The 17,450-nt window shown below is 41.9% G+C and overlaps 1 protein-coding gene across 2 annotated transcripts in view; it reads right to left on the bottom strand.

Annotated features, from left to right (window-relative positions):
• RASGRF2 (Ras protein specific guanine nucleotide releasing factor 2) overlaps positions 1–17,450 on the bottom strand; it is a 244,354-nt gene that overhangs the window by 119,824 nt on the left and 107,080 nt on the right. For both annotated transcript variants that reach the window (XM_003785953.1, XM_023510921.1), the window contains exons 7-12: positions 16,881–17,074; positions 11,450–11,559; positions 10,641–10,759; positions 4,449–4,609; positions 3,197–3,263; positions 2,337–2,473 (exon numbers count right to left, since the gene is read on the bottom strand). In XM_003785953.1, coding sequence (XP_003786001.1) covers positions 2,337–2,473; positions 3,197–3,263; positions 4,449–4,609; positions 10,641–10,759; positions 11,450–11,559; positions 16,881–17,074 — 788 coding nt within the window. The remainder of the gene's footprint in view (positions 1–2,336; positions 2,474–3,196; positions 3,264–4,448; positions 4,610–10,640; positions 10,760–11,449; positions 11,560–16,880; positions 17,075–17,450) is intronic.

The following is a 17,450-nucleotide window of genomic DNA, read 5'->3' as shown; positions in this document are numbered from 1 at the left end:
ACCCACCAGCTCTGGTATATGTGGCTGGCATATATACCGCTGAGCTATAGGCACCGAGCCTCAAGTGATCCTCTTGCCTCAGCCTCCCAGTAGCTGGGACTACAAGCACCCATCACAATGCCTGGCTAATTTTTCTATTTTTAGCGGGGGGGGTGGTCTCACTCTGGCTCAGGCTGGTTTCAAACTCCTGAGCTCAAATGATCCTCCTGCCTCAGCCTCCCAGAGTGCTAGGATTCCAGGAGTGAGTGACGGTGCCCAGCTCCAGCCTGCATTCTTGAAAGCAGGAACCACCGCTGTATCACTGGTACCTACAGGATACCTGGCAGCACCTGGTGATCCCTCAGTAAATGTTCACAGAATCAATGAATGGGCCAGAGTTTTGCAAAGTATTAAGAGATGCATTACAAATAGAGAGTGACTCAATGCAGTATTCACTATAGTGCAGAGCTAATGAAAGTATTAATAAATCACCCTGAGGATGCAATTATGTGACTAGGAAAGAGCTCATACTTTCATTTCTTTGTCAACAAGAAAAGAAGTGGCCTCTCCTCTAGCCACTTAGTCGTCAACAAGCAGAGTATATATGTAAAAATTCAGCAGAAGGCATTCTTGTAGAGGATGTTTAGAATACTGGAAAAAAGACCTGGATTAGGTGTGAGTCCTGACTCAAAGCAGTTAAGTAACTTTTCACAAATGCTTAGCTTTCCAGGCCTCAGGTTTCCCACCTAGGAAATGGGACTGATACGGCTCTCTGTTGACCTTCAGAACACTACTGCAAGGGCCAAATGAAAGAGGGTCTTTAAAACTTCCTTGACAAATAAAAATTACTTTTATTGCCATTCATTCTCTATTTCCCCTCAGTTTCCAGTTACTCAAAAATAAAAAAAGTATCTAAAGAGCTATAATACAGTTCATGTTTCCACCTAAGTCATATGTTTAAATTAATATGTTATCTTTAAAAAAAAAAGGCCATGCAATCTACAAGATATGCCTTTTCTATTTGCCTCAATCTTCCTTAACAACTTTGAAAATAATTATCAAGACCTCTTTTAATATTTTCCTTACACAGCATCAATTCTGTCCTACAGTAGGAGCCAAAACTACCTGGCATTTGAACTTAGGAATGCCCAAGTCTAATGCTAACTAATGCTGGCATATTTCTAAATCCTATTATGACCCAAACAATGCAGCAGTTCCTTCTAACTGGGCATTGCACTGAGGAAGGCTAAGCAGTTCTGTTCCCTAATGTTTCCCTAGGAAATACAGGAGTTCATTTGCAGATGTACAACTGCAAATAGTGCTTCTTCTGATCTCTTAATTCCTGATTTCTCCCTATTGCTCTTGTTAGCCGTTTCTGTATCTCTCACCATTATCCTACTTCAGGAGTAAAAGAACAAAACATTGAGTGACGTCACTAGAAAATGTATTACTAGCAGGGCAACTCCTACAGCCTCAACACAAGTGATTACCTTTGTAGCTGATGCAAAATGCCCAGGAACTAAAATGCAAGGACTACATAGCAAGTAAATTATTCATTTTTCTGAGACAGAGTTTCAAGCTGTTGCCCTTGGTAGAGTGCCATCGCGTCAGAGCTCACAGCAACCTCAAACTCTTGGGCTTAAATTATTCTCTTGCCTCAGCCTCCTAAGTAGCTGGGACTACAGGTGCCCACAACAACACCCGGCTATTTTTTGGTTGCAATTATCATTGTTGTTTAGTAGGCCCAGGCTGGGCTCGAACCTTCCAGTCTTGGTGTATGTGGCAAGCGCCCTGCTCACTGAGCTACGGGTGCTGAACCATATCAAGTAAATTTTAGCATTAAAAAAAACAACAAAAAAGCAATCACAGTCTATCAAGATACACACTGATGATGGCAGTGAACATAGTAACCAGAGGTAATTTTTTTTTATTGTTTGGGATTCATTGAGGGCACAAAGAATTAAGACATACTGATTGCATTTGTTAAATAAAGTCCCTCTTATAACTGTGTCCCATCCCCAAGAGGTATGCCATACACTGTGACCCGTCTCTTCCCCTCTCCTCACTCCCTCATTTCCTTACCCCACCCCTGTATTAGCTCATCTACTGCCTTCATATTAGAACTGAGTACATTGGATTCCTGTTCCTCCATTAGGATCTACAGAGAACTCAAATTAATCAATGACAAAGGACTCAACGATCTCATATATCAATGGACAAGAGACATGAATAGAACCTTCTCTAAAGAAGACAAATGGCTAATAAATATATGGATGTAATTGTTTTAATAAAAATAAAAGAACTCTAAAAATGTTCTCTAAACATTTATGCTGTGAAATTAAAAACACTTTGCTTACCTGACTGATGTCACTCATCCAGGCAGCCTTCTCCTGGCGCGAAGGTGCCAACAAGACCACAGTGAAGGAGGCAGCGTCGGGAGGTTCCACCACTATTTTAAAATCCAGGTGTCCAAACACCTGCCCAGAACCTTTGGCTTCAACACATGGAAACCAAACAATTAGGTGTGAATATGGAAACATGAGGGATGGCTGCTTTAACATGGTTCTATTAATGTGATCAATGTGCATGCAAGTCCAAAAGCTCATTCTAACAATATCATGCTTCTCAGGGATGGGCAAGACTTATTAAGCTCATAAGCAGATGAAGAAGCTGAGGTCTGTTGATCACTTGAGACTAGGATAATGGTTACCTTCTTATGTCACAGTTTTTTTTTTAAATTTCTTTAATTTATAGAATTCCAACACTCTAATTCTACTCTTCTTTCTTCTCAATATGCCACTGAATAGTCACTATCATGATACAAATTCTGTAAAATGTGAATTCCCAAAGATTGTTTAACAAGGCTTATGGGTTAAATGGTTCTCAACAGAATGTTTGATATATAAATGACTTTAGGGACTTTATTCTCAGCATCTTTCTTGCTTTCTGAAGGAGCTCTTCATAACTATAAAATAATAAAAACCATAGAACTTCATTTTAAAAATTCTAATATACAGTAGAACCTCTGTAAGTTAACCAACCAAGGGACTATCACAAACTGGTAGATATATATGGAGGTTGCCAACAAAAGGAACTAGGCCTACGGTACTGATACGTACATGTGGTACATGTCTAGTCTATGAAAATTAGGTCAACTTAAGGAGGGGGTCAATTGTGGACGTTCTCCTATAATTCTAAGTCATAGAATGTGACTTACAGTCATCATCGCTTGCATCAGGCTCTTCAATCAACGTGCATTCTATTAGAGAAAGAACCCCACCTGTCTGGAAACAAAGCAATTTTTCATTAAGAGGCTAAAGGTCTTATGTAGATTGGGAAGTTCTGACTTGTACTCAGGTAACCACAGAAGAAAGCACAGCAATTCTGCTATGCATAAAAAATGTTTCATAGGGTCCAAAATTAAACTTAAATGTGTAAAAGAAATTGAATTAATTTAACTTCAATTAAATTCTTCTCCCCTACCACACTCTCACTCCCAATGTTTATAAAATTTAGCAACTCAGTAGATGGAGACCAGATGGCACCATCCACAGCAGCTTTAGAAGGTAAGCAGCTCAGCAAAGGGCTGGACTCACCTACCAGGAGGCAGTTTAAGCAGGATTCACAGTGTTGTATATTTTTAAGCAATGATAATGGAAGGTATAGATAGGTAAACTTTTTCTCTAAAGGATCTGATAGTAAATATTGTTGGCATTGCAAGCATATAATCTCTATCACAACTACTCAAAACTGCCATTTTGGCATAATAGCAGCCACAGATAATGCATAAACAAACGAGCTTGGCTATGTTACAATAAAACTTTATTAACAAAAAAGGCAGTAAGCCATGGGCCATAGTTTTCTGGCTCCTAGTACAGAGCAAGATAAAATAGCATTTAGTAAATACTGTAGTGGTACTCTTGAAGTCATCAACTAGTAATAATTTTGCCCAGATTATGAATTTCATTGTACTTTTTTTTTGAGACAGAGTCTCCCTTCCATTGCCTTGGGTAGAGTGCTATGGCATCATAGCTCACAGCAACCTCAAACTCTTCTTGGGCTTGAGCCTTTCCTCAGTCTCCCAAGTAGCTGGGACTATAGGCATGTGCCACTATGCCCGGCTTGGTTCTTTTTTTTTATATAGTAAAGACAGGGTTTTGCTCTTGCTCAGGCTGGTCTCGAACTCCTGAGCTCAAGCAATCCACTGGCCTCAACCACCCAGAATGCTAGGTTTACAGGCATGAGCCACCACACCTGACCTTAATTATACTTCTTTATGGTAATGCACACTTAAAATAAATTTCTATTACTTTGAATACAAGTGATAGCAAAGTAACTATTGATAACTTCACTCTTTATGGAATCACGACTATCTGTTTTGTAATAAAATCAAGAAAGTCGTAACGGAATTAACCTCAATACCTCTCAAACTCTTGCAACATAATGGAATAGTCATGGAAAACCAGTACCTTGAGCAGATGCAGCTTTCCTCCTGAACTTCTTGTACAAATTAAAAAGTGTTTTGTAAATAAGAAGCACTGTCTCTCGCCTTCCTTTTTCAAAGACAACGAACCCAGGCGAACTTTACTAAGTTTCCCCCTCTCAACAGAAGGTACTTGAATAAGAGAACCTGGTGATCACAAAAATGAAGAAGACACAGCAATTAAAATGCTGTCGAGTGAGGACTCTGCTGTGGCAATAAACTCTAGGACTTATTTCCCATTACTAAGGACTAATTTATCAGTCACACCCTCAGAACAAGTACATCTCCTACACTCTGAGCAGAAGAAACCATGCATTGTATTTTAAGGACTGAACTGTTCCCAACATCTCTGTGAAACATTTGGAATGGATTTTTCATCTATAAGCTGGAAAATAAGTTTTAAAGAAGGTCAAACTGAATTCAGAGGATGAGTTCTTCTACCATCTGTCCCTAGGGATGTAGTTCAATCCCAATTTACTTATTTAACAATAACATATATATGACATAGTAATATAATAACATAATAAAAAACAAATAGAAGTTATTCTTCCTGAAGCACAGAAGGTAAATATCATATTAATATAGTTTACTTTGTATTTAAAAATAGAATGTACATGTATATGATAAAATACATATATAATTCTATAAAATTTAGTTAACTATTTTTTGAAGGGCAGCTATTTTGAGTTTTATTTAAAATCTGTATGATAAAAATGCTTTATGGAATCTAAATGGAAAATAAACGACATGAAATCTACACTCAGCGCACTCCTATGGGTGCATCTTCCATTTCACGTGGAAAGCTATGTACAGATTTATAATACTGAGATTATCTTTGATTATTTTGATATTTCACCTTAATAATAACCACCTCTTCCTCTCCCCTCAAAATCTTCCAGTGGAAGTTAAATATCAAGCCAAAGTACGACTACAAAACATTCTTACAAATACCTTGTTTCTAACTTTTGAGCCAACAGTACTTCTTTGATGATTATTTATATAATTTTAAGGGGCACAAGTGAAATTTTGTTACATGGATATACTGCACGGTGGTAAAGTCTGGGTTATGAGCATATTGTATTTCTTATTTTGTTTAATCCACCCCCTACTTCAAACGCAGCCTTACACAGGCTCAAATTAGCCTCATAAAAAACATGACATGCAACTCGACCCTTAAACTTGAACAGTGGTCATCACTAAGAGACGAGATTGCAGGCAACCTTATTTTCCTCTTCATACATCATCTGGGTTTCCCGATGTTTCTGATGGGCACAGATGACTTGTACAAGTGGAAACAAAACACTGAAGTTCTTGATATAAAGAGCACACACACAGAGAACAGGTCAACCGTGATTGTGAGTCACAACATGTTCGCATTAACATACGAATATTCCAGATCCTATCTCCTTTTTTTAACAGAGGTGGAAAGGTGTGCAGGGTGGGACAGGCCCTGATCCCCATGCCTGCATCTGACGCCGTCTATTCAGGTGGCTGTCTCCGTGGGCTGCTTGACAGACACAGAGAAGGCAGCTGTTCACACCCTAAAGAATAGCAAGGAACAGTCCTGGGAAGGCACGGGATTGGGGAACAAGGGACCGGGAGAAGGCTCAACTCCAGTGGAGAAACAGGCCAGAGGAGAGGGAATGAAGGAGATGGATGAGTGGCACAGGCCAGCAGGCAGCCCAGGAGGAGGGCCTGCACTGGACGTGCAGGGGAGGTGTGGGGAGAGCAGGGGCAGGAGGTCAGGGCGGCCGAAGAGCAGCAACAGCAGCAAAACGCTGTGCTCGTGAGATGCATTGCTGGCAGAGGCCTCTCAGAGGAGCCAGTTCAATGGCTCCTATTTGACAGGTGAGGAAACTGAGGCCCAAGGCTAAGGAGCTCTTGTAAGGTCATCCCCAAGTAAGTGGCATAGCCAGGGAATGGCAGTGGATTCAGCAGATAAAACTGAACTTTGGAAAGGGTATGGGTGGGAAAAGTCCATAAATGCTAGCTTTGGCACACAGCTGGGACGGCGTAAATTTGTACAGGGGCTTAGACAAATGTCTTGGTAGACAGACGGGTTTGGGAGTCATTTTCTGAAAGGGTATAAGCAAGGCTGTGAAAACGGGTTCATAATGTGTCCATTGGCAAATGCTTCTAGCAATTTAGTGATTTTAAAGTCAGAGATTAAAGAATATAAAAAGTAATTTAAAAAGAAATTATAGAATACACTGTTAATTCATATATTAGTAAATACTGGGAATTTCAGCTTTGAGGTAAGAAGAAAAGACGTTACCTTGGCAACCAAACTCTCATATGCTTAATCTATTAACTGTAGACCTCTTATCCTAGTAAGAGAATATGTACAGTACGTACCTACAGAAATGTATATATCTCAACTAAAAGGGAGAAATGTCAACACTATTGTTTGGTTTGTAAGATAATCATATTTGGAAAAAGCATTTCTAGTGGATTTTTTTCACATTTGACATGATATTTCAACACAGCCATGAGATACGAAGAAAAGATTCCTCTCTAGTTAATACAAATTAGAGAGATAATTAGTATTAAATTGGTAATTCCTTAGCATCAGACCCTTGCTGTGGCACGATCCTTTGCATCCTGGTCATCAGTCTAGCTAATAATTTGGGGTCAATTTATGACGAAATTTCTGTTATTTCACTCACTAAATTCCCATGGATTGGCATCAGCTAATGCCCTTATTCTTAATTCCACTCAGCAGTGAAAAGAATGAAGAACAATTTCCACATTACTGGATTAGGCATTTGAGAAAGCATGACTATCTCTAGACCCCGTGTTACAGTTTCAAAGAACCCTGGTGCACCGGCAGCACGTGGTTTAAGTCTGGGAATGACTGACATCCGGAGAGGCCCACGTCTCATTCTCCAAGCATTTCCTTCTGTATTCAGTCGCTTGCACGGAATTTTCCATTTCCACAAAGACATCGTTGATGATGCATAATGGATTTTGTGTGAAATGTCAACTTAGAGTGCTTTTATCTTCTAATAAATAAATATTCGTGTATTAACATATTTCGTGTTATTAAAAATAGAAACTCATTCCCAAATTTGGATCTTGGCTCTTAAAGTTTATGCTGTCATCTTTCAGGCAAGGCGTCCGGTGGGTTGGTAAACATTAGTTGACTTAGTCTTCACAACAATGCCAAAAGATAGGTAACTACTAACAACACGAGTTTACAAAAAAACTAACTGAGGAAAGAGAGGTTGTGTCTAATATCATAGAGCAAAGAACTGAGCAGACAGGATCTGACCTCGAATCACACAGCTATACTCTCTTCCTGTTCTTGCCTCACACATACTTCACACATTGATTCCACAAACTTTTAACAGATTTTAGAAAATAAAGAACCATTTGCTGTGATAAGGTCCTTCACACCCCACCCATCAGACAGGGATGGGGTCTAACCCAATCCCTTTACAATAAAACCTCTGTTATTTTAATCACTGAATCCCCATCAAATACCATTCAAGAATGACTATCACCTTTATTTGAAGGTGACCTTTCAGGTGACCTGGATGATTTATTTTTTTCTAGTCCTTAGACATTCATGTAAGGTTGAAACCACCACAGGTGCACACATGCTGAAATAGACCTCCTATCATCCTTAAAATAATTAACACCAATGCTAGTACCCCAATAGAGAGAAACTGTAGCCCATGTCACAGAAAACAGAATTCCACAAAGTGTTAAAGAATAATAATTTTTAAAAACACCTCAATAGGTCTTAAAGCCTGTTTAGGGTATTAAGTAAAAGTGATGATAGGAACCACCCAAGCAAAGCAAGGTCAACTTTCCAAATGGTCTGCACTTGGGTTTCATGCTACCTTCCAATTAAGGTCTGATGTTTAGAAACCATCTTTATTGAATAATTCTTAAACAGACTAACAGAACCAAACATGTAGAGAAATACCACTGAAAGGCAAGTCAGCATATCAGCATCAAAACAATATGAGAAATATCAACAGCTCACAGAAACTCCTTAAACGCACGGCACTGACCGGGAATAAATAACATGGGAATCATCGAAGGGGGAGTGTTTATGATTGTTACTCTCCAATGGCAATGAAAAGAAAATAGGACTTATTCAATACATTTGACCTTCTAGATGTCTCACTATGGATGTTTTTTCAAGCTCAGACCAAAAAAAGTCTGCTTTTAGCAATATAATAAATGTTTAAGGTCGATAATACTTTGCATTCAAAAGTCCTAGAGAAATAGTTACAGAGACTTCTGTTTCCAGTCTCACACACAAGATGTGTAAGACAATTAGTGGACATTTTCAGTGAACTCTAAATGCAGGATAAATACAAAATAATACACCTGACACTCATAATGGCAATTCAACAAATAATTTGGTTTAATCCAATGCCCATTTTCCAGGTATCTAAAACAGAAATCTTTGTTCTAGACAAGGCAAGGCAGAGAGAATGCATAAGTGCTGACCTTCAGAGTTTGCGGTTACTGGGAGAGACAGGCGTGCAAACAAGTCCCTCCACACAAGAGGCTGAAATGCATGCACCCACAGCAAAGTGCCTTGGAAACAGGGAGGAAGGTAGTTCCCTTCCCACGCAAGGGAAGAAGGGGGAGCGGGACATTTTAATAGACTCCTTGGAGGTATTTCACATAAGCCTGGTAAGACATGCAGATCTTCAATAGGCACAAAAGAGATGAATAAAGGCATTTCCAGCCCCCAGGTTGGGGGCAGTACAGAGACAGGGAAGTGCCAATGTGGGGACACAGTCTCTGCAGGGGCTCGGAGGAGGGATTATAAAGGCCCCTAATGTTGTTAGCATTATATTCCCCCATTACTTAAAGAAAAAGGTGGCTCATGCTTGTAATCCTAGCTTTCTAGGAGGCCAAAGTGGGTAGATTGCTTGAACTAAGGAGTTTGGGGCAAGCCTAAGCAAGAGCAAGACCCCATCTCTACTAAAAAGAAAATGTATGTGTACACACACACACGCACACACACACACACACATACACACATATATGCATGATAGGATATAAAAAGAAAGAATATCTAAAGGCAAAAATGAGAAAAGGAATCCTTTCCTAAAACATACTATCAAAATTTAACATATGTGTGGTTTCTCTCCTTGTAGATAAATGAACAATGAAAAACAGAATGGCATCCATTAAACTTTTAAAACATTCTGTAAAAAACTAATGTGCACAGCACAAATAATGTCTTGTTGATGAGGTTAAAAAAAGACCGTCAGCAGCACATGATGGCAGGCAATAGCAACGCAAATATCTTCAAATGGTACTGGCACATTATAGACAAAAACTCCCTTAGTGACACATCTGAGTTCCAAATTAACATCCCACTCCTCATCAAATTCAAAATTATAAGCATGTGAAATATGGCGTCTCAGACCAATTGCACGGGGCATGCCTCTGTCCCCCAGATGGCCTAAGCACTTAAAAATAACTTAGGATGTAGTTTACTTCCTGCACTTTGGGAAAAGAGCCAAGGAGAAATATGCACTGTCAGGCTAATGGTTCTTCACAGGTTCCAGCACAAATATCTTCAACTCTTCAAAAGGTTAATTTACTGGGTGATGTCCCCAAAGCACACTGCGCAAACCGAGAGCTTCACCATTGCCAAAGCATGGCAAGGATTGATCGGGACACAATGCCTCTGGCAATTACAGTTACCAGTTGAGTCAAATCATGTCATGGGGGTTGATCCAGAGGTACTGATGAAAAAGGGGAACAAGAGACAGCTGTTTTCAGTTCGGACATTGTCCTCACTCTTATGGCAAAGGGCTCTGAGCAATGCAAGTTTCTCTTGGGCCTTTGCCTGGATATCGTCATCACTTGGCACTGCCACTCCGACCGGCCAGGCCGACCCATCCTCCTTGGGGCTGTAGAGAATGTCCGGTCCACTGAGGAGGAGAGTCCAGCCAGACTGTAATTGACCGCCCCACTCGTGCTTTACTATGATTGTGTTGCTGTTTTTCATGGCCCCTGAAAAGAAACAGCACAGAGGTGGGCCTCAGCCACAGCCAGGGGGACGGCCGCGGGGTGTCCTACATGGACAGCACAACCACACAGCTAAGCTGGGCCTGCTCCCCAATGCCTTCTTGGGGGCACCAGAGTCACATGGCAGTTGCACAGAACAAGTAGGTCATGGGTGCAATTCACAAGGACTTACCCTGGCGGATGAAAGTTTGGCTGGTGTCCAGCAAAATGTCACAGCCCTCCACGATCATTCTCTCTATGGCAAGGTTTTTCCTTATGTTTTCAGTGTCGCTGACTTCATCGTGCATCACTCTGTCAGATACAACACAGACAGTGACAGCAACTTTTGTGGCCTTAGCAAATGGTCAAAGATCTCCCTCAGAGAAGCTCGGTTTTGAACTTGTACCCACTGAACTGGGCTGTGGGGGAAGGAGACTAGATCTCTGGGCTTCAAAAAGTCATGACCCAAAGCAAGGCCAACATGCATGGAGATTCTAAACAGTATGTCCTGGGAATACTTGCGTTTAAATGCAACAGGGAACCAACATATTACTTTATGGACAGTCCCCCTCATTGAAAATAGCCGACCATTTAGAGACCTTTATACCATTTATTCCATATAAGCTACAGGAACACAGATGTAAATAAGTGCTTGTAACAGTGAAAAGTCACTGAGAAACGCAAACTGTACATTCTCCAGCTCTTGCCAAATGTAAATATAAAATGCAACTGAAAGTCATTTGTTATTACGCTAAAAGAAATGGGAACACTCCCCAACTTAAAACCACAGCACACCTAACCATCACGACATAAATTCACATGCTATAAGAACGTCTCCAAAGACAGCTTCATCTCATGAGCTAGCATTGAACTTCAAGGTGAAGCTGAGAAGTTGGATCTGTGCTCTGCTGCTTGGTCCTCGAAACGTATGTACCAGGTTTCCACAAGAAACTAACTTGCCACGCTCCCATCGCCAGCCTTTATTGTAAGTTCTCTACCTACCTGGATAGCTCCTCTAGTTTTGATTTCGCAAACTCCAGGCTTTTCCTCTCCACGTGCTCATGGGGCGTATGAGCTAGGAGCTCATGCAGTGTGATGATATACCTGGGAATCTAGATGCAAAAAAGGCCAGTGTGAGCCGGAGGTTGGGACAGAAGACAGACATCCTCTCCAGCACCTGCGTCACTCTGAGAAGCTCATCTCCACTCTTACAGTTCTGACTGTTTCACAATTTTTTTAAAGAAATAAATATAAAATGAACTATGCTGCAAACATCATACATATCAAAAAAGAATTCACAAAGAACACACGAAAAGGTAGAAATACATGAAAGATTATGGTACCAAGACACAACTGATTGTTTTTTCCAATTTTTAACATAATCATACTTTTTGAATCATAGATTTTGAAGACTGGTTGGCAGGGAAACAGATCTAGCTATCATCAGGTCACTTGAGTCTGTACTTTAGATATATTTTTCTGTTTGCAAAATTTTTTTTTAAATTGACAACCCACTGTTCTTTTTAAGAATTAAAACTTGGGAGAAGATATGTTTACCTTTATTACATTCTGTTCCTACTTTATCTCAATTCACCCCCTTGCAGTAAAAAGCATCATTTAATTAGATTATTTATTTGTACTTGTGCTTATGAACAGATGATTTGAATTCTATCAAAGACAGAAACTCCACCAACCACAGGAAGATTTTTAAAGACCACGGTAGAGATTTAACTCAAGTTACAGGAATTCGACGTATTTATTGTCTTACTGGCTTATAAAATAGAGCTTTTGAGAAAGCAGTGACTGTGGACTTAATTTTAACAATAACATACACGAGCAACAGTATCTGCTAGAGCTCAGACCAGGAACCCCAGGCTTTGCTCATGTGTCCAGGCTTCCAGCAGTGTAAGCATTATTTCCCCATTTTACAGATACAGAAACAAAGTAGGTTCAGTAAGTTGCCTAAGGTGACCTCACGGTACACAGCAGAGCCAGCTAAGCCCAGTCTACCTGGAGCACTAACTGTCAGAGCCCCGTTGGTGAAGGTCTCACTTCACACTTGAAAAGGACTCTGAGGATAAAGAAAGTAAAAGAGCTTGCCCGGGGCCAGTGCAGCCCTTTCCATTTCATCCTGAGGGCTGGTGGTCCTATCTACGGGTCTGTTTTTGCTCTCACGCAGGTGGTAGCCTTCACCGTGAGGTCAACTAAAGTGTACTGAGAGCCTGCCTCCGTGCACCGGGCACAGACCGCAGCCACCCAGCACGCAGACATCACACTGTATGATCATACACAAATTGTGTCAGATTTCATCCTAGGGGACGGCGTTAAGTTTAGGTGCGGGGAAGCACAGATAGATCCCTTCATCGTGTGAGGATGGGACACGGGAGACCCCTCCCTCTGTGGAATAGACAGAGAAAACTTTCTTCTTCATCATCCAATGAACTTATCGCTAAAGCAAGCTTTAAAGCGGCTGCACTTGGTGAAGTGTCCTTTGAAGTGTGCTTTCAAATATCCCTTCCACTGGTAGGACTGAATGATCCATAAAAGGTTGCCTGCAAGTTAGTAGTTCTGCATGAAATTCAAGGCCAGCAACAGGTAACATGCTCAATTTTTCATAGCAATGGAGGCAGGAGTGGGACTACTTAGAATGCACTGAAGACCCACAAAACTGACTTCAGTCGATAGCTTTATATCCTCCCTTATTACTTAAATCTACTTTAAAAGCACTCCCTGGCTAGGATGCAAGTGAATCAGTCACTGGCCCTTTCCACTTTCTGGTAGAAGAAAAAACAAGGGCTGAATCTGCCAAAAAGCAGGCCTGAGAAGTTGTGCAGAGAAGTGGACAGTCCTCCAAAGGGCCCATCTGTATACTTAAGAGATTAAGTATATACTTAACAGATTAGAAATCTGTTCCCCCCCCCCCAAACCAAGAATCACAGGAACTGTCTAATGAATCATAAGTCTGCTTTCAATTATGGAGAGAACACTTATTACTGTATAGGCACTAATTAGCTTGCCCTCCAATTACAGTGACTAAGTGGACAGGAGCAAGTGGCAGCTTTCTGAAGAATATCTAGCAGGGACGCTCCTGTCAGGGGCAGTTTCACAATCAGCTCACTCACAGACTTTCAATACATCCCATCCAAATAGACAGATGAGCAGCTGAAACCAATCTGAATAGTTCTAGCCAAGCCACTGTCTTTATAAATAAAAAATATGTTAATGACTGCATTATTTTCCAAAACAAATCTCTTGGCAACATTTACAGTTACTGGTCTGATAGTTCAACTGGGGATAATTTTACTGCATCATCCAAATTCTATAATTCCTTCATGTTTCTGCAGGTCAGATCAGCTCAGTTACAGCAGCAACTGACAAACTCAAAAATGTGCCTGGAGCCTGTGGCTCAGTGAGTAAGGCGCTGGCCCCATATACTGAGGGTGGTGGGTTCAAACCTGGCCTGGGCCAAACTGCAACAAAAAGAATAGCCGGACATTGTGGCAGGTGCCTGTAGTCCCAGCTCCTTGGGAGGCTGAGGCAAGAGAATCACCTAAGCCCAAGAGTTGGAGGTTGCTGTGAGCTGTGATGCCAGAGCACGCTACTGAGGGCAATTAAAAAAAAATGTGCCCAGAAGGAGGAAGACCCCAATCACCTTCTTTCTTCTACACACACTCAGGCTAAAGGTTTCCAATCATCTCTCCCCCTCCCACTCCCCTAATACCAACTTCTGCCCCCAAATTCAGGTCAAGAAAAAGTCTGAGGCAGAGGCCCCTTGGCAGAATAAAAACTTGGGTCACGTTGTCCATTCTTGCCCTACAGCAAAAAAGTATAGGATCCCAGTCTCATCCCAAGGCCTCCAGTCCCACAGGAGCATGGGAGATGTTTGGGGCACCCTGTTCACACAGGTACCCAGAGGGAAGGAGATGCACCCCACACTCCCCAAGGAAGCAAACCCCTTCCCTACTTCAGCTCATTTGTGAAAGGACCACAAGGAAATAAGAAGGACAGAATGAGCCTAGTAAGAAAAAAACCTGGGCGATGCCTATGGCTCAGTAAGTGGGGCGCTGGCCCCATATACTGAGGGTGGCCAGTTCAAGTCCGGCCCGGGCCAAACTGCAACAAAAAAATGAGAAAAAAACCTTCAAGCTTTTCGAAAAGGCAGTTTCTCCTCCACTGTGTGATGAGGTTACTCGTAGAGAGAAAGCAGGAGGGAGAGATGAAGTGAAGAAGGCAGATGCCAAGGGGCACAGGCCGCAGGGCAGCAAGTTCTGATTTCTCTCTTGGCCTGTTAAAATAGTTACTAGGAAGCAAATAAACATAATTTAACGCTCTTTCAATTTGCCGGCTCCCCGCAGTTAGATCAATTCTGGCTAAATCCTTTAACTTTAGGTTCCTCCCAGGACACAGCCTTTTTCACAGGTTAAAGACTTTGATTACCTAGGTCTGGAGGGAAGAAAAAATCTTCACTATCTGACCCTACCTTCTAGGGTCTGAGGTCACACAGGCTTGAGTGGGGGAAGTTTCCAGGCTAACACAAGCTCCTTGCTACACCACATAGTTCCTCAATCCCACATGTCAGAACCAGTGCATGCTAGGGCCTAGGATTATGGCACCAGAACACCAGAGAGCTTGGAGAGAACTGGAGCTCAGCTGTCTCAATTTAGAGAGTAAGAAATGGAGATTTCAGCTGGTTCAATTATTTTCCCCAATGCTGTGAATGAAGAAGAGTGAGTGAGACAATGGGTCTCCTAAAGCTTCCCAGGCCAATGATCTTTCCCTGACATTATGAGAATTTCTTTGGGTCAATCAAAATGCTTAGTCATGCTTAGTCACTGCTATTCCAGTGGGAAGGAGGGAGGGTGGGGAAGGGCGTTCTGGCATTTTTAAGCAGTCTCAATACCTTCCTGAGCCTCTACATTCAACTGTACTTGGGCACCTCATCTACACAGCAGGTGCAGTTCCGCCATTGTAAAACACTGACAGAATCACCCCAAGAGGGAATTAAGTAGCACCCAGAACAACATCGGTGCACTGTCAGAAAGGGAGCTAGGGCCCTCTCTGACGGCTCCATGTCTTGTTCACAACTTTGCATTGTCACCTGACTTGGGGTTCCTGAACACGTTCAACTTGGGGTATTGGATCATAACCTAGAGATAAATGCCAAAAGTTCAAGTAGACTCTCAGAAGAATGTTACACTATATGAGTTTCACTATAAATAAAATCTTAAATTCCATTTATGTATATAGCAAAGAAAAAAAGTTTGAAAATTTTCTCATGAACGGTTTCCTCAGAGAGGCAAAGAGTTCAAACTATTTGGTTCCATGGGAAAAAAAAAAAAAAAACAATAACATTATAAAGTTTCACTATAGTTAAGTGGCTTCCAATGCATCTTTTTGGCTTTAAAGAATCTTGCTAAACTTCTGCAGTGACTTCCAGGATTTCGAGCGGGACTGACAAACTTTCAGACAAACAATTATGAACCACAGCAACATTTCTTTCTGGAGCTACAAAATGATTAGCCGGGTCCCAGATGCCTGTTCGGCAGGACAAAGTTCCCCACAGTAACCATAACACATGTGATTAGTAGAATTGGTTTACCACACGACAATTTGGAGGGCTGGCCAGAAGCCCCATGAATTCCACAATGGGAACACTCAATGCCTTTCCAAAAAACCAGAATCAACACTTTTCAAAAGAACAGGAGATTCCGTACACATTCTGGTCTCCCGGGTTCTCCCTCCAGAGTTCTTAACAGTAAAACTTTGCATATGGGAAAGAATGCAAGTGTACTTGATCCCTTGGGTTGCTCCGATCCCCAGACTCGGACATCAAGACAAGGCCCACCCTCATCGTGGCAACCTAACTACCAGGAGTCCAGCCAGTGCCTCTGGCTCCTAAGCCTCCACAGGCTCTGTGACCAGGGAGGTCCTTTCTCCTTTTGTCTCCCAAACTCTAGCCACGGGGGACCAGACAGCAACCACAACAGGGTGGGGAGGAAGGGTGGGAAAACAAAACCTTCCCAGCAGTCACTCCAGTCCCTAAGAACCTTTTATGCAACCAGCATCAACTGGAACATCTGCACAGAATCCTATTTCTGTAAACCAAATAATATTTTTAAACATGCTGGAGGAGGAGACTCCATGAAAGAGGTCTATGTGGAATCTTTCTGCAAACAGAAAATTCTGCTGCTGTTCACAAAAATCATTCCTCAATGATTGGTTTCAAAAATGCCTGGCTTTCTTACCTATCTTAAGACACCCAGAGTGTGTGGTGCAGGATTTGTTGATCTCAGGGTCACGCTCCGGACTGACAGAGAATGCGTGTGTGCCATTATTCACAGGTTGTGATTACACATCTCACTCCAGTCACACGAGGTGTCAGCAACACCGAGCTGGAACCAGTGCTTCATCAAAGGCATCCCAAGTGACTTACCTGGAACATCGGGTAGGTCAGGAACGTTTCCAGCATCCTTCCCTCACAGGCAGGGTTGGCTTCATACTGTTTTAAGAGTTTGTCAAAATCTCTGTTTTGCTTACAATTAGCAAGTACTTGGAGGCTATACTGGTGATTACGCACAAATTCTTGATAAATGTTCAGCATGGGGAGCAAAATATCAAACAGATCAGCTGGAAAAAGAAGAAGTAAACGTGGCTGTTTCTCTTGGCGCTTGGTAAATGATCTACCCTCAGTGAGAACAGCAAAGAGCGACCCACAGAACAGGTGTCATGCACACAAGGGGCCTCAGTCCTGATGCCTGAATGATGAGCTGGCAGATGGTACCCGAGGGCAGGATGTGACTCCAGCCCCAAATGAATGCTGACAGGCCGAGGAAAGGAGTCAAAAGGTAACCTCTGAGGCAGGGCGCAAAGGACCCAAAGCAATGACACAGATTCCCAGGGGCGAAGGAAGCTCACAGGCCAACAGGGAAACTCAAACAACTTAGGCCGAATAATGTAGAAGTTATTTTATTATAATTGTAGCCATTCTAAGAGAAGGTCTTCA

Source organism: Otolemur garnettii, unplaced genomic scaffold (genome assembly GCF_000181295.1).
Source record: "Otolemur garnettii isolate 467f Iridium unplaced genomic scaffold, OtoGar3 scaffold00017, whole genome shotgun sequence".
Taxonomy (NCBI): Eukaryota; Metazoa; Chordata; class Mammalia; order Primates; family Galagidae; genus Otolemur; species Otolemur garnettii.
Note: the sequence above shows the minus strand (reverse complement) of the source record. Positions and strands in the feature narration are given on the sequence as shown.